This window comes from Onychostruthus taczanowskii, unplaced genomic scaffold, assembly GCF_017590055.1.
Source record: "Onychostruthus taczanowskii isolate IOZ18803 unplaced genomic scaffold, ASM1759005v1 scaffold13, whole genome shotgun sequence".
Classification (NCBI taxonomy): domain Eukaryota; kingdom Metazoa; phylum Chordata; class Aves; order Passeriformes; family Passeridae; genus Onychostruthus; species Onychostruthus taczanowskii.
In genome coordinates, this window is record NW_024498462.1 from 11,016,273 (window position 1) to 11,040,042 (window position 23,770).

Sequence of the window (23,770 nt, forward strand, 5' to 3'; positions counted from 1 at the left end):
CACAGGCACCTCTGTGACTCTGGCTAAGGCAGGAGAATGAAGGATGGTTCTGCAGTGGTAAAAACCGAATACAGGAAAATTCAGTGCCACTGAGATTTATAGAGCTCTATTTCCTTAAAAAGGACATTTTCTCCTCTGTTCCTAAGCCATCATCCTTCCCTACCCCAATTTTTCCTTTCAGCTCTATTAGGCTTTTTCCTACAAGGCATTTTTCTTATCAGTCATCAATATCAGTAAACTCCACAATGAGCAGGAACCTGCAAAATAAATCCAACCCACACTTCCGACTACAAACACTGCAAATGCAACCACTGAAATATGGAGAATTCTGCAAAGCAAGTGCCTAATGGATTTCTCCATTTCTGCTCTTTGTTGTTGTGAATATTCAATGACAATTCAATTACAAGGCACTTAAAGAAGTCACTTGAGGATCTCAAAAAGAAAAACTCAAGACCCTAATTGAACCTGAGAACCAAACACTAATTTCACCTCTTATTTGGAAACCTAAGATAGAAGTACAATGTTAAGAACCATGTTGGATATATATTAGCAAATAATGACTGGGGCTCTAGCAAAACCTCCTTCTGTGAGATAAATCATGTGACATTTTTATTTCATGTGTAAAATATTAAATATTCCTCAACCATTAGGATAGGAAAGTACCAACAGATTATTATTTATTTGGGGGTGAATTAACTGTGCAAGTTGACAAAACCACCACATTTTCAATAAATGCACGGAAATAAATTCAAAATGGAAGCAAATAACCAGTTTTCAATATAATGGAGGATTTAGCTTGCAGGTAAATGTGCCCATCAGGTGTGTTCTGCTTGCTCTGCTTTACCCTGTCATTTTCGTAGCCATATCCAGGACCAGACTCTTCCAGTCATGCTGATGGTAGTGCCAGATTCTCGCTGTTCCATCCCTGCTTCCACTGACAAACCTTAAGCTGTGGGGTAAAAGGAAAAAAAAAAAAGGCATGAAATTCTGAATAAAGATGGTATCATCCCCACATGGACACCAATAAATTCTATATATACACTTGGAAGTGTGTACTTGTGCATCTCTACTTCTCTCACTCATGAGGTTACAATTTTCCTACCAGATACTGGAGGGTACAAGAGAGTTTCTAGCCCACAACATTAATTACATTTGGCTCCAGCAGCAGATGGCCTTGGAATGACTTCAATGTCGTAATTCATACGAGCTGCACATTCCCTTTTTAATGACATCAGCAAATCCCTGGAGCAGCTCAGAGTGGCAGCAAAGAAAGGGAAAGGGAGAGCCAGGAGTCTGGCATAAATTATAATGCATTAACTTAGGGACAGGGTGAAGACAGGCAAGGGAAAGGGCCAAATGGAGCACAGGGAGGTTGTCCTGCCTGTGGAGCTGAACAGGAATATTTTAATTTTTAAACCCTTCCTTATTAAAAAATTTCAAGTATGCAGCAAATATATTTAATCACATCATAATGCTTTGGCCATCCATGTCACAGAAATATTTTTTGTCGAGAAACTGGGAAAAAAGCTCCTCTAATAATACATTTTGGAAGTATATTCCATTTACATACAAAACTACACTTAAAAGACAAATCTATTAAATTTTATGAAGTAATTGTTTCACCTTTTCAGTTTCCCTGGTCTGATTTTTTTCACTGTGATGAAAAAGAGCTTGAAAATGCTTGTGACATATTAATTTTCTTCTTAATTTTACTTCTTTAGATTAAAATAAAAAGGAAGGTACCCCATTTCCATTCAAAGCATTGTTAGAGAATTTAATTTTCAGTGAGTCTGTGACCTCCTTCCCTCTCACATGGCTTGGAAGGAACTGGTGGTACAATTATCCCAGCAAATTCCCACATAATTCCACATGACAAAGCTCTCCAAGTACAGGTGCACAACTACAGCTGGGCTTGGAAGACTCATCCCTTAAAGGCACATCCCTTAAACCTCCTTTATTATTCCAAAATAAGGAATAGGAGCAAAAGCTGAGATAAAAACATCTATATTTACTAACTTTTGCTTTAGACCACATTGATTACAATGCTCTTCCTCCACAGGCAACCCCTCTGGGGGCTACCTGGGATGGTTCTTACAAAGAAAGGTTCTAAAATTTGGATTCCAATTTCCTGTTTGAAATAAAAAACAAATTAAAAGCACAGTTACAGAACATTTTTGTTGTTACAGCAGAGGACAACGAGTTCGAGCTTGTGGACATGACACACATCTTGCAACACACTGCAATAATTTGTCCAAGATTAAGCCAAGCCCACGGGCAAATCTTCCTATTGTGCCAAATTTTCCACTAAATGTTGTTTGGAAAATTAACTATCATCATTGTCAGGTCCAAAACCCAGCACTCACCTGTCACCATTGTTACAGAACTGCACTGCAACCACTTTGTCCTAAACAGGAGAGAGGAGAACAACACATGTGAAAAGCTCAGCCTAAAAGATCTCCTAAAATCAGATCAGCCTAAAATCTCTATGAGATTTTTACTTAGCAAATTAAAAAAAAAAAGTCCAAAAATTCAAGTACAGAAAAGTTGTATTTGAAGTTAAAATCCACCAGACAAATTTTGTTAAACACTGAAATAGGAAACTTCAGAGAGGTGATGGTTTCCTGCAATTTATACACCTAACATGAAAGTATCAAAACATTTAAACCAGAAAAATGCACACCTTGGCTTTATTAACACTCACAGATCATTGAGTAACAAATGTTATGTTTTAGACATAGTTTTGCCCTTTTTTTAATTTGCCCAATACTTGTGCTGGCTCCATGATTTGCTGTCCTTACTGCCACTGATGTCTCTATCTCCTGCTAACAGGGATTTGTTTTAGGGGGGGCTGACAGCTGTCTGCAGGATTAAGAGTGGATTTAAAGAAATTAAAGGAATTACATCTTCTTCCAAACCTGTTCAATACAGAAAACATCCTTCTCTTTTGTGACCAAAATACTTGTTAGATGAGTTGGCTTGGAGACTTCAACGTGAGAGCCACAACTCCCACTGAAGTTCAGGGAATCAATTTAGACCTTGGGCTTTATCCATAAAATGTTCCTGAGGTGGTAAATTTGTAGCTGGAATTTTTATGGGAACGCTTCTGCATTATCTGAAAAAAATATGCTTTTAAGCTTTATTTTCTAAATGAAGTTAGCATTGTGATCCAAATTTTGACAGCACAGTCCAAAATCTGAATTACTTTGTCTTATGTGGATTTAACTAAACATTCAACAGCAAGTTTAATAGGAAAAAATGACATTGTGCATTAAAACTATTTTAATTCCTCATTCCAACACAGAATTTTTTCAAGAATAAGGGAAAATCACCTGGTCCCTCAATTTTCTGGGGAATGAAATAAATAAAGCCAACTTTGCACAAACCTCTTGCCTCAGAGGGATTTAAAAATAAACATCCCACAAATTTCCAAGCATTTAAATACCACAAGGTTGAAAGCCAAACACATTCTAGACAGTAAATAAAAAAAATATTTAAAAAAAGTAGGATGTACAGAAATCAAGTTCCTGAAATGAGGAAAAGCGAGCAGGGAAAAAGAGATTTTCTTCTGGATTTGCCTCTTACCGTGTGAGATTCCAGCTCAGCCATTTTCTCTGGAGATTCTGAGCCCAAATAATAAATTCTTATCACGTGGTCAGTACTCCCTGTTGCAATGAACATGCCACCTAAAACAGAGAATTCTCTGTGAGAAGAGGAGCCATCCAAGGAACAACTTATTTTAACTTCATTTATTTTAATTTGCTGCTTCCTTGTCAAAGCAGCAAACTAGTTTTAAACAGAAAATTTCTATGTAAAACGTAAATGTCAAATAAAATATTTAAATGCAGTTTCAGTATCTGCTTGACACACATCAAAGAAATTATTACTGAGGTGGGATGCAGTGATTGAGCTATTTATTGTAATTTCTTTACAATATTGCTCAAAAAGTGCACTATTGTGTGGTTTACTGCATTGAAATGGATTTAGTTAATTCAGGATTTCTGGCTTTAAAAAAGGAACCTGGCTCTACAAAAGTTCTTACTTTCAAAAAGCAAATTTAATGAGTAATGACATCATTTTCTTTGTAAAAATCAGTATTTTTGCTCATTCAAAGCTGCAAAAGAGGTTTGTTAAGCAGAGATTTTCCAATACATCGAATTGATCCTCTTAGAATTCAGCAAAATTTGGAAGACTAGCAAAAAGGTTACCTTTGACAGAGGATTTTCACAACTTTTCACTCAAAAACTTTACAAGGTAAAGTCTTGAAAGGATGTTACAGAGAAATATCTCTGATGTGCAAAACAAGAGACTGAAAGGATTGGAAGTGGTCAAGATATTTTAGCTTTAATTATAGGAAAAAAAGAGAAAGAGCAGCTTGAGGCAGACACTTTGCAGGGAAGATTGCCAATAATCACAATTTGTCAGGAATAAAATTAACTGGAAAAGGGTTTAACACTATTTGTATTTAAAGAGAAGGAACAGAACTGGCACCAAAGCCCCAGATTCATGGAACAGCTGATGCTGGACACGTACCAGAACTGAAAGATGAACAGGAGATCTGAACACCAGGCCTGGACCTCTCTGCAAACTTCACAGGACGATCCCTACATGCAGAACACAGTATTTTTATTTTTCCTTCTTTATTCAACACAAACAGTTCACTACAGCTCAGCAGGTGGAGGTGAAGCTCAACTTCAGTCTCTTAATTTTATAATTCTCACCTAAGTTTGCTGGAATTTATTTTTAATTTCAGGAATTTCCTTCCTTAGTTTAATAAGTAAACAGCAATTCTCTAAACTGAGAAGATTATTGAACTGATTTATCATTATCCTCACCAACTCAAATCTATTTAAAAGAGACCCTGCCAAACCATTATTCCAATAGCATTTCCTCCTGATTAAATATGGGTTTGAGGACATCTACATATGTACATTCTTCTGATTAAAAGCAAATTAATTCTTCTGCCTGTACATTTTGGACAGGGATTTAATCCTGAATGCAAAAGCTGGAATTTCTTCCACAACTTTGGCTTGCAAAGCACAAACCTCAGAAATAACAACCCCAATCTCTGCCTCCCCTTTGGGTTCCAACACCACAGAATCCCAAAGTGCTCCTGCCCCACACACCAGCTTATTGAGCAAGAAAACACCCTTATTTCATTATCTCAGCATTCTTCTCCATGCCAAAATTAAAAATAAATTCCTCCTTGAGTTAAAATAATTGTAATTATCTCAAGAGTCTCACTTGAATTTCATGGTGTTCGCATGCCACTGCCAGAAACAGATTGTTCCGTCGGCACCAGTGGAAGTGAGGTATCGAGTTGTTCCTTTCCTTGCTGGAGAGAACTAAAAATAAAAGTTGTAACAATTAAACCAGCTCCTATTTTCTCTTCTTTCATGCTGGAAACTTGTTGACAAGAATGTTTTTCACTAAGGCATTAGTTTCTCCCCAGGAGTACAGAGAGCAAGGGTAAGCACAGAACCTGAACTTCCATAAAAACAAAGCTGAGGAAATGGAAAACACCTACATTTTGGTTAGGAATTCTTTGTTTTTACCACACAAAGGAAATTGGAGAAATGAAACGAGCCCAGGCTCTGTAAATGGAGCAAAACCAGTTCTTCCCAGGACAGAACTGGATCAAACATGGCACATACAACCATTCCTGCATCCAAGCCCAACGAAGAACAGCTGCACAGCAGGATCCCCTCTCCTCTATCTTCCTAAACCTCTCTAAGGAGTGGGAAAGCTTTTTATTCTTGATTTCATAACTGCAGCAATACCTTTAATCCTCAGGCTACCTGGTAATTTGATAAATAAATCCAGCACTGCTTCCTCAAAAAGCAGTGACTGATTATATTTTAAATTATATCATAAAACTCTGTTTTACAAAGAGCTTGAGAGAAACACACACACAAACACACATGTATATATATATATATATATACACACACAAACATGTAAACAAATAATACACCAGTTATAAACCCATTTCTAACACAATCACCTTTACATGGTTGAAATCAGACAAAACTGGAAGTGTAGGGAAGATGGGGAGAAATGAGACTCCTGGGGAATACTGGCACAATGGAGAAGCCTGTGCTGAATCCAAGGCAGCACCACTCCAGGAGAGAGGGATTCTGAGCCAAACAGCCCCACTCACTCTCCCCTCTATGTGCATCACCTGCCAAATTGCAGGGATTGTCTTTTTTATCCTGGAATTTTGTTTTTTGAAGGCTTCTGCCTGGCAGTTGTGAAGTTGTTTTTAAAGAAATCTGCATTTGCTACAACATCCAGAGCAGCTCTTTAAGCTACAAGCTAAGATAACAAGGAAACAAGAAATAGGGAGTAAGGAATTTTAACTGATCCTTCTGAAAAACAAATGTTCTCAGTGAACACAAGAGTGTTGGGTCAGCTGCTGTGCCAGGAGCACCACCAAAGATGCCAAACACGAGCTGAGCCAAGGAGATGCTGCTGAATTGCTCTAAAAGAGCATCAGATCTCCCATTTTGTAGACCTAAGGAAGCAGTAGTGGGATCACACAGCTAAAAGCACATGGAATCAGGAGGATTATCCCCTGGGCACCACAGGATTGAGTTAACCAGGAAAAACACCCTTGAGCTGGGAGAAATCACAGCCAAAAAGATCGATTTTACCCTTGACCGCCACAGCTCTTACTACCACTCTAATTCAAGGATTTAGGAGAAAGCCCCATCAGTCCTTACCTGTATGGAAGTGATGGAAGCTGAGTGGCCCTGTAGGACTGCCAGGGGGGCACAGGTCCTGAGGCACCACACCCTGACCACCTTGTCACAGCTGCCCGCGGCCAGCAGCGTGTTCTCGTAGTTGACGGCCATGTCCGAGATCTCGGCCGAGTGGCCCCGCAGGGTGGACAGCAGGCGCCCGTCGTCCGTGGCCCAGATCTTCACCAAACAGTCATCTGACCCCTGAAATGCCACAGGAATTCCCAAAGGTTACAGAAAAGATGGGATATGTTCCATGCGTGTCACACACGGATCACCGCGGACGGACAGGGATGACAACCCCCGTGAACTGACAGGACAACTCCATGGGATTCCACTGAGGCAAATTTTAGGAAGAAATTCTTCCCTGTGAGGCCCTGGCACAGGTTGTTCAAAGAAGCTGTGGCTGTCCCTGGATCCCTGGAAGTGTCCAAGGCCAGGGTGGATGGGCCCTGAGATAGTGGAAGGAGTCCCTGCCCATGGCAGGGGGTGGCACTGGATGGCTTTGAAAATTCCATCCCATCCAAACCATTCTGGGATTCTGATTCTATGAACTGTGGAGCCTGGGGATGATCTTAGGGAGTCAAGGATTTCAATTTGATAAAAGAGAATCATGGAATCACAGGATGGCTTATGCTGGAAAGGGATCTATTTGGAAGGCAGGGATGCCTTCCACTGTCCCAGGTTGCTCCAAGCCTCATCCAACCTGGCTCCAGGGATGGGGCAGCCACAGCTCTTTGGGCACCTTGTGCCAGGCCCTCAGCACCCTCATTAAAGAAGGACTTCTTCCCAATATCCCACCTAACTCTCTCCTCTGGCAGTGGGAATTCCTCCTTGTCCTGCCACTCCATGCACAGGGATTAACATTAACAGCTAAAAATGCAACATGCATTTGAAATATCTGTTGATTTTTAAATATATCCAAAAGCAAGGGCATCACCACAGAAATGGATGTCAGTGCATTCTGAAGAAAAACTTAAAATAATTGTCATGTATTCACTGACACACTACAAATCCAGGAAGGTAAGTTTAGTAGAAAAGCAACTTGCAGCTGAACGGAGTCACATCTCCATCTCAATCAGTGACTAAGAGGCTGTTGAGGAAAGAAATCAAACCAAACAAAGCAATCTTCAAAAAGAAAAAGGTCCAAATTTTAAACTTACTGTAAAAATTCTCCTCCCACTGCGATCAAAGGCTATGCAATAAACAGAGGAGAGGTGCCCCAAAATCCTCTTGTGCATCTTCATGTGCTGGTAGGTGGATGTTGGGAACAAGTGGCTGAAACGGCCACATCCAGTTAATTGCCTGGCAGAAAGGATATGAACTGGGAGAGAAAAAAGAAGCAAAAAGAAGAGTGAGACATGAATTTTGTCCAGAACTCAGAGTAAATAAATATTAAATCAAATATAGTATTGATTAATGACCTTATTATTAGAATCAGCAATAAATCTGAAACTCTTCCACCTTATCAGAACATTCTGTTCAGTGTTATAAAAAGAAATCCCAATCCTGATGGAGCCTTTCAGCACCCACTACAGGCTGCACCTGCTTCCTTACCAAAAATATAAGCAGAATGAAAAGTTCCCACCACAACTGGGAGTTATTCCAATGTTCAATTCATGAACAGGTAACAGATACATTTATCCTACATGGACATGGACAAGCTTTAAGGAAAATCTTTGAAGGAAGAAAAGAAATTTTGGAAATTTAGGAAATTACATGTTACTAGTACCAATTACAAGAAGAGTATAATAATAGTTTATTTTAAGGGGTTTTTTTTTGTGGTAAAAGAAGTGATAAAAAGTGATAAAAATCTTTGCCTGGAATGGCTTCCACATCACACGTGAGGGCCAAAGGACTTCCACATCCACATCCACATCCACATCCGTGCATTCCCATGGAATTGAAGGACAAGAAATAGGTGGCACTGATGGGAAACTCCCAGTGGAGGAATGGCAGGCAGGAGGAAGAACTGCAACCACAACAAACTCCCTCCTGTTTCCATAGCCAGCAGCCCTTCCAAGAACAGCCTAAAACCCACCAACCCACCCTGTAAAAAAGCCTTTGACTGGATGCACAGTTTGAGACCATTTTGGGGAATTTAATTCCACCAATTCTCTCCTATTTCTATTTTCCCCAACTTATCCTCACTCACAGCACTTGAACTTTGGATTTGAAAGTTTTGAGAGGGTTTTTCAGAGGCACTTGAGGATCTAACAGAGCTGTGCTGGTGGGTTTGTGGAGTCCCTGTGATAGCAGATCCCCTGGAGCAATTCCTTATCTTCCCCTGCACCTTGATGTGGGCTGGGCTTCACAGGAGCTCTTTAGTGCCTTTCATTCCTTCAGCTTAAAATTCTAGTGAAAAACTCGAGCCATGTCTTAATTGTCTCATGATATCGCTGCCAATCTAGCCAAAAAAAGATCAGGGAATACGTTAAAAAATTAATCTACAAAGGCAAGAAATGCCATTTCAAAGAGTTCCTAACCCATAACTCCTTGTGTAAATTGATACCATTGAAGTATTTACACACAAGCAAGGAAAAGAAATTGTTTCCAGCTTTAAAGAAAGCATTTTTGTGTCTCAGTTTTAGGCTCTGAAATGCGGATTATTTTTAATCATTCAATGCAATTGAAACATGACACAAGGGGAAAAAAGCTGCATAAAAGATGCTTGCAAAAGCCATCAGGCTCCAGCATAACCTCACCTTCCGTCAATATTTGCTTTGCATGTAAAAACACACATTCAGCAATACTAAAAAGCAAAACACACTAAAGCAAATTAATTTACTACCTACCTACTATTCAAATGATACCTAATATTATACAGGGCTGTTAAATCAAACTGTCTCCCTGAGCAAAGTAAACCTGAAATTTTACACTCTTTTTTTCCTATCTCTAACACAGAGATCATGCAGTGATAAATGCTCAAGGTACCTCAGCTTTGCCTACACATTATTTTATTTACTCTTCGAGTATGACAGCTTAAAAGCTGAATTCTTAAAAAGATTACACCTCCCTTTCCCCCCACCCTGTGTGCCAACAGAGGCATGGAGTCATTCAGCAACATGGTGATTCTGCTGTGCCTTTCAAGGTTTCAACCATTTCAATACATATATATTTATATATTTAAATACATAATAACAGTGTATCTGCCTGTAAGCAATTTCAAATGGCTTTGAATGTTTTTTTAACCACACAAAGAACTGTGTGAATCAAAAAGATACGCTCTCATGTCAAAATACTCCTAATAATCACAATATTTCCTGTGTCCCCCTGCAATCCTTCTGAACATTTGTCACTGCTGTTTGCTGTAAATCCCATGAAGGAAGCACCAAAAGGCACCAAAATCCCACAGTTTTGGCACCTCACTTTTCCAGTCGATTCCCAGCCTTGCAATCAGTTCAGCTTCAGCGGATATGAAAGTAATTTCTTTCTTTTTTTTTTTCTGTGTTTATTTCCCTATTTGCACAATGGGGATAAAACTTCTCCATCTCCCATGGATAATTACCAAATAAAAAGCTCTGTTTATGAAATGCTTCAATCAGAGACATCCAGAACTATTGTTGAGCCATGAGGAGCAACAACTTTATCAAGGCAGCAGCATCTTTGGACAAAAAAAAAAAACTATCACTGCTTCAAAGGAACAAAGCAAACATTCTCCATTCCTGTATTTTTAGGAAGATTAATACACAATATCTAAATAGGGAATTACCCCCACATGACAAAAATCCCTGTCAAGTTTCCTTTCTCCAGCACAATTAAGTTATTGTCCTCCTAAGGCCCCAAAGCACTAAACCCAACAATTCCCACATAGAGAAACAGCAACTTAGTAACCCTAAAAAATTTTACTAACCTATCTCATTAACTGATGTATTTCATGCCACACTGGATGTAAGAGCTGCCAAGTCCACCCCCTCGCTATTCCCTGCCAGGAAAAACTTTCAAGACAGTTATTTCCCATAAAAAGGGAGGAGATCCAGCCTTCTTGATAAGAAAAGTTAATTTTGTCCCAACACTGAAGGGCCATCTCAGCTCCTCCAACTACCAACTTGTAAAACACAGGCATTTTTCTCTTTTTTTCCCCACAGTCCTTGGTCCCAGAAGGCCACACCTTGAGGAAAACTGCAGTGTTTAACGCAAGTCACATAAGCTGACAACAGCAATTCCTAAATCACAATTTACCTCACATTCTACCACAGGTAACGGCACAATGTAAGAACCCTGGCAAGAAAGCTCACCTAGGAAGGATAAACCCCAAACCCAGCAACAACAACCCACCAGTGAAAGCTGGATTTAAAAAACAATCATCAGACAAAGCCCAGACTTCAAAGTTAAATCACAACCTCAGAAGGAATTCAAGCATTTCAGTGAGGCAAAGTCACTGAGCAGCACCAGCTGGAATTCCTGCTCTCACTAAAAACCCTTGTCTGGATCCACTTTTTGCAAGGAAAATTAGAAAATGGGAAAGCTGGTGCAAATGTTTGTTTTAAAATCAGTTTCTCAGGGGTGATGAGCTCCTGTCAGACTGTTTCACCTTTGCAAGAAGCAGTGTGACTTTGTAATGAGCACCTGGATTTTGCCCTCATCACAAATCCGAGCAGGGATCGGGTACCACTCCTGGGAGAGACACAAGGTTTCATAGGAATGCCAGGAAACAAACACAGCTGGCTCTCACATGGAAAACACCTTCTCAGAGAGTGGCTGTGTGGCCACAAAGAGCCTGGACCCAGGAAAAGCAGCGAAAGCACAGCATGTTCCAGCTCTGGGAGCTGCTGACCTCATGGAACTCATTTCCAGCACAACCATCATCGATTCCTGACCTCATCCCAGCGCTGCTCCTTGGCAGGCCCAAGGTGGCTGCATCACCTTGGCTGTGAATTTCCACCCAGCTGAAATGCTTATTCACCGAGACTGTGCTGAAAACCTTCTGCTTCCCAATTTTGTGGTTTTTTTCACTAACAATAGCTGCCCACAGAAAGATTTCCATCCTCAGGTTAGAGCAGCTCTTAAAGAGTGAAAACAACCTTCTTTGTAATCTGCTCTGAGCTGCCTGCAAAAAAAAAAACAAAAAAAAAAAAACAACCCCGACAAAATCGAAGTAGCATCAAAAGCAGCTTTATCAAAGGGGAATCACTCCCAGTCCTGAGGTACTGCATGACCAGTCTTTCCACTTTCTGTCTGGAAGAGCACAAAGGGAGCCCTGAAAGTTCCACTACAGCAAAAGCTGCCCAGAAAGGCTGAAGCAGACTCTCCTCCTCCTCCATGCCATCCTGTTGGCAGCAGGAAGCTCTGTGCCAGTGTTTTCCCTCCCTGTCCCCCTCCAGATCACCACAGCCCCAACACACAGGCACCACATCCCTGGGAATGACTTCCACAGCTCAGCACTTTCCCAGACTCCCCCAGCCAGAAGATGCCCAGCTCTGCACAAACACGATGGGAAAAGGCAACGCGGATTTCCTGCTCCAGTTCCAGCGTTAAATAAAAAGTGCAGGACTTTTTATTTTGGATTATGGACCACAAGGTCCCATCCCAATCACATGGGAAGGAAACCACTGCAACTCCTGCAGCTGGGTCCCCCCAGCTGATCCCATCAGCGACCCCATTCTCTCAGCATTTATGGTGGAAAGATTAAATCCTTATCACTGGAAGGGAAACGATGTGAGAATGCTCCTGGCTGCTCATTCTATACCTTATTTACCACTTTGCACAGGTACTTAAACAATCCTGAACACTCCTGAATACACATTAATGGGTGTCTTTTACTTCAGCCCAACTCCTTCAGCAAGTAATTCCAGAAAAATCCATCTGCCTGAGCCAGCACAGTGTGGGAATTCACAGTTATGCCAAAATAATAAAGAGGTCGGGCACACTTCATCTTGTACTTAAGACACACACACTGCAGCATCTCTGGCTAGCAGCACTCACCAGGAAAAAAACACCCATTTTGCACAAACAGACACAGAATTTTTTGACCTCCTCTTCAGGATGAACAAGGAATCCCAAAATCAAACTCCTGCCTGAAGTCAAATTCTTATTTTAATATTTATGCACATTTTCCTCTCTTAATAGTAGTTTATGTAGCTACACCAAGGACTGTATTCTTCAGGAATCAATACTTCTATAAATGATTTCCTGGCTATGAAAGACCCTTTTCCATATAACACCTTTGCATTTCTCAAAAAAAAAAAAAAAAAGCAATTAGAAAAACACCCAAACAAAAAAAATTATTCTGCTTTTTAATTCACTAAATAGTTACCAAGCAAGCAGCACAGTCCTTTGCCATGAAAGCATGACAAATGCTGAAGTCCAATCTGCCATGATGCCTCATTAATAATACCACATATTCCAAAAACACCCAGTCTGATGAAAGAATTGATCCAAGAATCCGTGCAGGAATACAACCAGAGGAGTTGTGTTCAATAAATCTACAATTCAGACTATTAGTAATCCATCAGCACAACTGCTCACAGTAAAGTACTGCAGAACCAGCCTAAAATAATAAATACACAGATAGGGTAGAAACAGAAAACTGCCAGCACCATCCCTGTTTCTCCAAAGGGAGGGAGGATGTGCAGTGAAAGGACTCCCTGACAAACCAGGAAAATGTATCCATTTGCACAGAGATAAAATGCCCTAAAAAGAAACAAACCAGGATTTACTTTTATGCCTGCAAGAATCAATTTTTTTTTGCTATAAAAGCAGTTAATGAAAGTTCAAACCATACAAGGCAAACACTTGAGTTTATATAAAACAGAGCAGCTCTGTGATGAGATGTAAGCTGAGAGCCCACATATATCTGAGTTTTATACAAGTTCTTTATCTAATTGTGTGGACAACTGAGGCTGAAGGAACACAAATGTTGCTTTGGTGATTATTTCCTTTTTGGAGAGGGATGTTGCAAGCAGTCTGTTTTCTGTCATAATCCAACTGAAAGGAATTCTTGAGTCAAAAAAGTTCCCTGGGAGCCAGACATTTTGTTCTGGCTGGGATTCCATGACGATTCCAGGATTCCATGCTCCTGCGACCATGCCCATCCTATCTTACAACCACATGTATGTATTGTGGAAGCATATCATAAAAAATACTCCAGCCCATTGTCCTCCAAACAACCATGCAAAACATGGCTACACACACCGTGGAAAATCCAAGCCTGAATAACACAAAAAAAATATCCTATTGTCAGGGAGAGACCTATTTTAGACTAATTAATCATGAAACGTCAGAGAAAACATTAATGCAAAGCCAGAGTAGTGTTTTAGTCAGTGAGAGGGACTTTCTGTGGGACAGGAAGAAACACAGAGAGGAGAAAAGGAGCTTCTGTGGGCTTCCAGACTCACCCACGTTTGGTGGTTTCCCGTAGTTCACCGGGAGTTCGGGGGGTCGGCCCCTGTGCAGAGCTGCAAATGCAGATCCTTTCCATAGTGTGTGTCTGAAGTCTGCACCAGCAAGAGTGACAAGGGACAAGAAATAATCAATATGTTAAATAATCAAGAGATCAAGCACCGCTCCCACCAACCCAGAATAAGATCTGTCTGATGAAACAGTTTGTCAGATTCCTCACTGAAAGACTGAGGTTCTGATTTCCAGCTCCTCAGCAGAGTCAGCGTAAATGGTTTCAACTCATATGTGCTTAATTCGGGTGATTATTGACTCTAAATCCATGGAGAGAAAAAGTGAATTTAAAAAGTGGGTGCACTTTATATTGAGGCCCAACTGAACTCTGCCATGTTTTCCTTCTGCAATGCCAACACTTAAAGCACTTCTGCTTAAGAACTGCAAATTTGAGATTTCACATTTTGCTGCCTAAAAGTGAGAGAAGTGAGGGTTTTTTCCAATAAATCTGTTTTCCTGCAATATGTGGCAATGTGCCCGCCTTTCAGATTGTCCTCTGCACCCCACCCCCCACCCAAAAAAAATCATTGTTTTAAAGTGAAGAGTGTTCTCTTTAAAGACTCTCCAGCCCGCTGCTGCCAACTGGCCTCAGAGAGGCTCCTCTCTAGAACAATAGTGATTTTTCTGAGACTGTTCAAAGTGCCTCAGAAATTAGACCTGGATTTCTTCCATTTCTGGCCATCTGGAGGGAGAGAAATGAGCTTCCACGGTGAGTAAGTGCTGAAACAGAAGGACAGTGCCGCAGGTTGGTGGATCTGTGTAGCACCGTGTAGGTCTCTGAACATAAAGTGCACAAGCTGAGGTGACTCAGAGACTCCTGAGAGCACCTTCTGATTAAACCCCAAACTGCTGCACAGAGTATTAAATGATACTCATTAAAAACAGCATTCAGACTTCCTAAAATAGATCCATCCACCTAAACCCTTCTGTTCCCCTGCAAAAAAAAGTTTATTTTCTCTTTACATTTTGCTGCTGTTTGCTTCTAAGCTGCAAACTGAGTGTGAAAGGAAGGAGTGTTCCTCTGCAAACCTGAATTTTTGCACCTAATTACAGCAAAGCACAGGCAAAACAAGACTCAGTCCCAAAACTCTGTAGGGCAACGTGTTTGGGAACAGCTCATCCCTCCAGGAGATATCCAATGGATCAGCAGATGCTCGTCAGCATCACGGTGACTTCACAGGATGTGAAGGGAATTCACAGGGAATTAAGTGCTCAACTGCCACCAAAACAGGAAGGTCCTGCTCTGCTATCCCTCCTCCTCTCCCAGGATGATGCTCCTCCTCCTGTGTCACCTCCAGCCCTGTGATCCTTTTCCACCAGCTCATTTAATTCACTACAACAAATTTTGCAACATCTCAGCTCTCTGAATCGGCACATCACAGGATCAAGGAAGTTCTGGCTCCTGCAGGGAGGAAGTGGCAGGGGCATGGAGTGAGGAGGGAAGGAGGAATCACTTCAATAGCAGATGGCTTTCAGATCTCTTTAGTTCTAACACAAAACTGCTCTCAGGATCATTCTCTCAAGCAGAGAGAGTTTTTCAAAGGGAAAAGGACTGGTGCTCTCTTCATGAAAGGAACGGGGGCTTTTAAATTAACTTGATGCAAGGACAAGCAGGAATTGTCACTGAGGAATCAGCCTGGCCTTCTGCTACTCCCTAAATGCTGCCTCAGATGCCACCACCCTGTCCTGTGCCTGCACAGACAGGCAGTCAAAGAATGGAAAAAGCCAGGCTGAAAAACAGCCCAGCTCAGTGATTTTAGACACAGATGTGTGTAAATGTATATGGAAAAAATGGCATTTTTCAGATGCATCAAACCCCTAATCCCATTCACATCATTTACACAAACACCAACACACTGGGGAAGGAGGCAGAGAAAGTAACAAGATCAGGCAACTGTAGGCAAGAATTGCTTAAAATGGCATTTTCAACCCAAGAAAATATATCCAACAGGGCCAGCAACAACTGCATTTTAGGAAGAAAAAAGCTGGCAAGCACAGGAGACAAAGCAGGGCAAATGCAAACACACAGAAATCCCAACAGGAATGGCAACAAAAGGGGATTAATCATTAAAACAGAATTCAAGCCCAGATAAATTGAGAATCTTACCTTTTGCTGCCCTCAGGAGAGACTGGCGCCCGACACCCAGCAAAGTCTGCACCCCCAGGACACTCTGGGGGATTTCCTTGTCCAAGAGGGGTCCAAGTCTCTCACAGATCCTAAGAAGATAATCCGGAGGGATGTGTGCATTGACAGCCACCTAAACACACAAACAGCACAGACATTTGAAAACTGCTTTATTTTTCCTTCTGCTGGTAGTACTTTGCTTCATATTGAAGTGTAAAGTTACTGCAACCAAGCCTAAACCCCCTCAAAATCCCCTCAACATTAATTATACTGCATTTTAAAGTGGAGTGTTGCAAAAGCCACACCAGAAATTTCAGGTTGTAACAGCTTAATTGTAAATTTCGGATATCCCTTAATAAGAAACAAAACCACCCAGTGTGGTGCCCTGCTGAAACAACTTTTTTTAAACATTTTTTACCTTTTGGTTCATTCTCTTCCCATTTTTTGCTTAACTGAAACACCTTTGCATTGACATCACTGTATGAAGCACATGTGCAAAAGAATAAAAACTTTAAAAATTACCTAAAATCCCTAAAATCGATACTCAGTCTCCACACTTCCCCAGCTCCTGGGAGTAGGTATCTTTAAGACCCACATGTGTAGGGCTCCAATTTTGTCATGTTGGGAGAACATCCTTTATTTTTCCCTTTGGACAGAGACTGAGTGACAACAGTTTTTCTGACAGTCTGTTCAAACAACAAATAAATTGTGCCTCGTTATCCAGAATGCCCTGCACTGCCTGTCTGCCATATTTACAAACTGGCAGGAAAAGCTGCTCATCAGAGCTCCTGTGACACAGGACACACAGCTCCATCCACCTCTTTCCATGGATCAACTCCTACCATCCCAGGGATGTGCCCAGCTCCTGCCCCAGCACACCAGAGGGAGGGAGTGCCAGGCATCAGGAAGAAGGAGAAGGTCTGTAATTCCCTCAGCCCTGCTGCCAAAACATTGTTCACTCAACTGAGTCATCAAACAGATTATTAGCACACGTCGTTGGGAATTTTTTTATTCTAATTGGGAATAGCAGTGGAGCTACAGGACCCAGCACAGCCAGGCAGGGCTGGATAACGTCACCACCTGCACCATGAGATGGATCAAGACTGTCCCATAACTCACATTTTAACCAAAAAGAAAAGGGAAATATATTTAATTAAATATACAAATTACCAGTTAATTAAAAGGGACTAAAAACTCTTCCAATGTGAATGGAACTCTTGGAGAAGAGACAGGTTCCTCCCTCTACTCATCCCTCAGTCACTGCTGGTTAAAAATCACCTCATCAGTCATGATGAATCTAAAGATCCAAAATCATCATTTTTTTCAGGGCAGGAATGAGAAACCTGATGAGTGCATTACCATGTTCTCATTCCAAGACCTTTCATCCTGTGAGTGAGCATCAAGGAATGACCCTGTGAATGCTCTCCTGTACTGACAGGTTTCTCCAGTCATTTTAGCTTTTTTCCCTAAAATCAGAGTTCTGAAATTATATTGGCACCTTCCTATGGGTAAAACCAGTCAATTTCAGTGTATGAGCACTGAAATTTACAGTGAATTGTCTCTCACTGTAAATTCACTGTAAATTATGGAATATAACAGAAGTTGAAATGAGAGAAAAGGATTATCCAAACTTTGGTATTTGCCTCTGACTCATTCCTGAAAAACTGTAAATGTGTTTATGCTACAAAATATTTTATGATGCTGCAGCAGCCTCCCTTCAGTGTGTAAGATTTTTGAAAGGGAAGCTCTAGAGAGAGAATGTGCAGTTAAGTAAAATCTGAATATGAAATTCTTACTTCCATCTCTGATAACCAGCAACAAGCCCCTCAGTCACCAACTGCCAACACACAGTAATGTATAAACATTAAGATTAAAAGATCAAAAAGACCAGCCAAGAAGCTCTGAAGTTTTACTTCCAGAGCACCAAAAAAACCCCAAACCATACCATTCTCACTGGAAATGTAAAAAATCCAAACCATTTTCCCAGTGTAGCACAGCAAACACTCCCCTGTTCACCCTGGAGCTGGTTTGGGAGTTTCACCACATTCTGTGCCTAGGAAGGTGAAGAATTAAACCTGGCAGCAAATATCCCACTGCAGAGACAGAGCCCAAGGTGTTCCACAAGCACTCCTGACTACCTCCAAAATGGAAAAAGACTTGGTGGCTTGAAGATGAAAGCACAGTTTTAAAGGAAATAGCAAAGAGCAAACTCTGACACACGTGGGACCCAACAGCATTCCCTGATCTCACTTCTTCCCCTGCACATTTCCTTGTTTCTACAACCCACAACAGCCCCAAATAAGCAGCCCTTAATCTGAATATTAGCACTGCTGTTACTAACAAACAGCTCCATAGGCAGGCAGCAAGAGCAGCAAATTCTCCTGGTGATTTTTTTCCATAATAACTTCTAGAAAAAAATGCTTAAATCACAGCCCAGAGCTAAACAAGCAATTCTATTTTCAGGTTCCCAGAAGAACTTGAATCAAAAATCCTTCTTTTCACCTCTGAGAGAGTTGTAAATGGATTTTAAGTATTTTTCTAGAACATGAAGCTACAAACATCCAGCTGAAAAAAACAACGTTTCCCAGATCAGATTTTGCTTAAAAGAGGGATGGAAAAAGGCAAAGGTACAGCTACACCTCTTAGTGTGTGCTTGTCCATATCCCACGTGGCAAAATGAAACAGCAGCAAGGATATTATCAGCTCCTCAAATATTTTAGAAAATATTTTGGAATATAATTAGAAAATATTTTAGAAAATAATCAGAAAACTGGAAAAAATCAGACATGAGTACTACGCTGCACTACAAGCCCAAACCATGCAAGTTAAAATAATGCAGAGCTGAAAACGTGCTAAGTGAGAACAAATGCTGCATCTTGGGATAAATCATAAAGAAAATATGTTTTGTTGCCTTAGGAAGTGAAAAACCCTATAAAAGTTAAAATATGAGAGCACAAGAATGCAACAGAACCAGATGAGTTCTCTGACACAGTAACCACACAGGTACAATGGATCTAAAAAGTGAAAGATTAAGTGAAGCTAATCTATTCTTTTTAAAAAACTCTCCCAGTCCTGACTGCTTGAGCCAGGCTGAGATAAGCTGCTCCAGTGATAAGCACAAGGAAAGAACTATTAGTAAAGTCACGTCAGGGCTGGGAGAAATTCAACCCCTAAACCTGTTCATGGTCCTGTGGTTGGAGCATCACCTCAGAGACCACGAGCAGAGAGTCCTCCCTGGAGCTGGGACAAGCAACTTCTTGATCCCTGAAACAAAATCCCCCGGTGCGACTGATCCCAGCTTGGACAATGCCTTCAGGACAGGATGGGATTCTTGGAGTGTCTGAGCAGGGACAGGAGCTGGATTTGATGATCCTTGTGGGTCCCTTCCAAGTCAGGAATCTGTGATTCTACAGCTGCTGACAACTCCTCCTCCAAGGAAGGTTTCAATACATGGGGAACAAACAACCAAAAAAAGACTCTTTGTGATTACTACTTAAAGCAAGATGTCTGTTTTGACAGAGATGGGAACCAGGGAGCTCTGGGAACCATTTCTTTTGGGAAGCCCAGTGGAACACCTCTTCAAAGCACAGACTGGAGGCAGGAGCTGCAGACTGGAACGAGGCAGTGACGCGGCCCTTTGGAGACTGCTCTGTCCCCAGTCCTGCTGGGCAGGCCCAGCTGGGCCTCAGCAGTGGATTTCTCTCCTCCAGGTAGTCATCCAACACCTCCCTCATTTGCCAAAATAACCATCAATTATGAATCAATTGACAACTGTATCAAAAAGCAGTGGAGGAGGCCAAGAGGCTGAGGCAGCTGAGCAAGCAGGAAATTACCAACGACCTCAAATAGGGAATCTCAGCAAAAGGAAGCTCAGACACTGGACCTGCACAAGACGCCAACAATATGCAAATAGACTGGAATTAAAACAGCCTTTACCCACTGGGGTCCCCGGAGAGAACAGGTTGGAACGACCATGCTACCAGATGACATTTTCCTGAGGTGACAAAACCGTAACATCTCTGCTCTGCTAATGCTGGGATTGGCAGGATCTATAAATACCAGCACCTCGGACTCAGGGCTAGTTTTAAATCAATGCAGATGGGCAAGGCAGGAACTCGGAGCCAAATCCCATAAGCTGTTCCATACCAGCACAGCCGCCCATGGATGCAAATTCCCCACTGTCCAACAACAGCTGATTTTCTGTTTTGCCTGGAACTATATGTTTTTCAGCACAAAGACCAAACCAGGCTGAGCCAGAAGACTCAGCCCATCAGAAAGTTCTTAAAACCAGAGCAGAGCCAGTCACCTTTATCAGGAATAAACAAAGATAATGTGGAACAGCAGGTCACTGGAGACTGTGCTGATAATCAGAGTCGTTCAGCTCAACTCATCTGTACAGCAGCTGACTCCACACCAAGCTGCTGTGGCTCATTTAAAACAAGAGCACTAATTGCCTGCAAGTTGGACACACTTCAGACCTTCAAAAGGCCGGGCTGGATGGGGCTTGGAGCAACCTGGTGTAGTGGAAAGTGTCCCTGCCCATGGCAGGGGGTGGAATGGGATGGGCTTGAAGGTCCCTCCCAACCCAAACCAGTCTGGGATTCTGTGATTCACCGACCCTCCCCTTTACAAACACATCTCATGTCTCAAGACCACCAGCAGTCAGTGAGAAAGTAAAACCACTGTGGAGTACACCTGGAGAATTCATCCTGGAGAAGAGGGAACTGAGGGGAGTCATCGGGGACTGCAGCTCCTCCTGAGGGGCAGCTCCAATCTCACTCCTTGAGAGAGGGAACAGGACCCAAGGAATGGCTGGAAGTGTGTCAGGGACATTTAGAGGGAGATCAGGAAAAGGTTCTTCCCCCAGAGGGTGCTGGTACTGCCCAGGCTCCCAGGGCACAGCCCCAGCGTTCCCAGAGCTCCAGGAGGGTTTGGAAATGCTCCCAGGGATGCACAGGGTGGGAATGTTGGGGTGTCTGTGCAGGGCCCGGAGCTGGACTGATGGTCCTGTGTGTCCCTTCCAGCTCAGGATACTCTGTGGCTCTGGTTACCTAGACAGGCAGCCACATGCTGCAGGCAAAAAAGTGTTCCAACGTGAAAATAAACAGGAAAAACAAAGGAACACAAATGCACATAAACTTGCATTCTGTGTGGTTTTGCTCCATAGGTGCAATTCTTATTAGCGTGTCTTAAATTACTCGTCTGCCCTGTGATACCTGATATTTAAAGTAAAAGATTCAGTTTATTAAAAAAAAAGAAAAAAAAAAAAAGGAACAAAGAAATCTCAGTGAGCTTTCAGATCCTGCCTAAAAACGTGAGTGAAGTGGGAGTAAACATTCCCTAGATAAAAACCATCCAGTGGCCATTGGGCTGCTCCATCTTTATCACTCCCAAAAGCCCAGGAGCAGTAACAACGTACTCAGGGGTCACAGTATTGGCATATTTTCTGAAAAACACCACTCGGAACCAGAACAGCCACACTGAGGATGGAAAACAAAGCTGAAACACCAGAACAAGAAATACTCTGTCTGAATATTGGGCAAACAAACAAATCAGACTTCTCTGGGTTGTAAACCCTCACGAATTCAATTACCTGCCTGACCAGAGCAGCTAAACCACCCAGCTGAGATTGTAAACGATTCTGGGTTTCTGGCTGTAAAAAGCAGAAATGGGTTGAAAAAAACCCCTTTACCTCCAACTGCTGGCATCTCCAATTTAATTTTGGTTCATTATGTGCCTGAGATAATTAAAATGAAGGTCAGAGTGCTTTGTGTCCTTCACAACCCTGGCTCTGTTCTGAACATGGCATTCAGACATCCAGCCAGCCCTGAAGTCGAGGAGCTCAGGTTAATAAACAACCATATGCAGCCAAAAGTCCAAATTCCAAACACAGCAAACCCTAAGCAATGAGGGAGAAAAGGCCTTTCTTTAGTATCCTTAACACTCTGAGGATTCACAGACAGAAACTCAGCTCATCCCACCTGGCATCAACCTGTCTCACTGTAATGATTCATTTATAATCCTGGTCCTTACTGTAAACCATGAGAAACAGTTAAATAATACAAGATACAAGGGTAAACTAAAAGTATTGGTTAATGCTGATTAGTTTAAAACACAAGAAAAAAAAATTAATTATGAGTTTATACAAAAATAAGAAATTTCTCCATTAACTCCAAAACTCACTTCAAAATGTTTTTTCTCTCATTTCTGAAATGTTAAAGAAAAGTGCATGTTCACACACACATTAAAAAAAAAAAAAAGATTTTAAGGTTTTAAGGCTTTCATATCTGTGCCAAAGAGAATGAAAGGAAAAAAATTACATGTTAATCAAAGTGATACACAAAACCACCGTCTGACACCAGACTTCACAGTTACACTGCTAATATTCCTCCTGGATATTGGGTGCAGTACCACCCTAAACCTGAGACAGCCCACAGTTAGGTTTCAGATTCTCTAGGAAGACCATAGAGCACCAAAATCTACTGAATGCAGAACTTATTCTATGTCTGCTCACTCAATTTAGAATTAAATTTCCCAGTCCCAGATTCACCCACAAGAGGTGTGAGGAAGCCCAGCTTCCACCTGAAATTCTGCACAGGCTTTAGAAAGGGAAAGACAGCTGGTCCAAAGGTCTCCCCTGGGCACAAGGAGTTCTGTCCACACCTGAGCTCTTATAATGTTGCTAAAGTGGGAAACAGCTCCTGAGCCAGATGCAGAGGAGTTTGAGCAACAGTCATGGCAAAATCCCACGTCACGATTGCACCATGGAGCCGGGAGAGGCCAGGACGTGCTTTCCATTCCTTCCAGGTGAGTGCCAGCGCTGGGCACAGGTACCAATGCTACAAACGCTGTGGGGAAGTTTACAGCCTCCCAGCTGCAAAGTGCTACATCAGCGCCACACGTCATCGCCCAGAGCTCCCAGAAGTGAAACCAAGGCCGCCTGGACCCTTTGGAAAAGGACTGGAACAGCTTCGGTTTTGTCACTTTCACACAGACACATCTGGGGGTGCGGGGCCAAGGGCCACCCCCACCCCCGGCCTTGCGGAGGGACTGACCTTCCTCAATGACACACATTCAGAGGGTTTAGCACTCAGCAAAAGCAACCACTCCGTGTATTCCACGGGCATTTAACAGCCACAACACCACACTTCCTAACCCCTCCTTTCCTGCCTGACAGCAGGCCCAGACGCCGCGGAGAGGGGCGGGTTTCGCGCAGGCCGCCGCAGGCCGGGAATCCCTGACCCAGCCCGGCAGCGCCGGGCCCGGCGGCACGTCCGGCACGTCCCCGCCGCCGGGCCGCGGCAGCGCGGCCGAGCCCGGCCCGGCCGCGGCGCCGCCGCAGCCAATCAGCTGCCGCCTCACATCGCCGCGCAGCGCTCTCCGCGTTGTAAGGCGCAGCGCCATTGGCCGCGCCGGGCCCCGGTGCGTGCCCTCGGATAACCCCCGGCCCCACAATAGCGCGGCGCGGCCGCTCCGCCGGTGCCACCGGGCGGCCCACGGGGGTCTCACCGGCAGC

The 23,770-nt window shown here is 42.5% G+C and overlaps 1 protein-coding gene across 2 annotated transcripts in view; it reads right to left on the reverse strand.

The window, feature by feature from the left end:
• Positions 1-23,770, reverse strand: part of BRWD3 (bromodomain and WD repeat domain containing 3) — a 50,865-nt gene that overhangs the window by 26,036 nt on the left and 1,059 nt on the right. For both annotated transcript variants that reach the window (XM_041396331.1, XM_041396330.1), the window contains 9 exons: positions 16,237-16,387; positions 14,075-14,173; positions 7,901-8,061; positions 6,720-6,941; positions 5,242-5,342; positions 4,531-4,601; positions 3,583-3,683; positions 2,364-2,404; positions 845-949 (listed from right to left, as the gene is read on the reverse strand). In XM_041396331.1, coding sequence (XP_041252265.1) covers positions 845-949; positions 2,364-2,404; positions 3,583-3,683; positions 4,531-4,601; positions 5,242-5,342; positions 6,720-6,941; positions 7,901-8,061; positions 14,075-14,173; positions 16,237-16,387 — 1,052 coding nt within the window. The remainder of the gene's footprint in view (positions 1-844; positions 950-2,363; positions 2,405-3,582; positions 3,684-4,530; positions 4,602-5,241; positions 5,343-6,719; positions 6,942-7,900; positions 8,062-14,074; positions 14,174-16,236; positions 16,388-23,770) is intronic.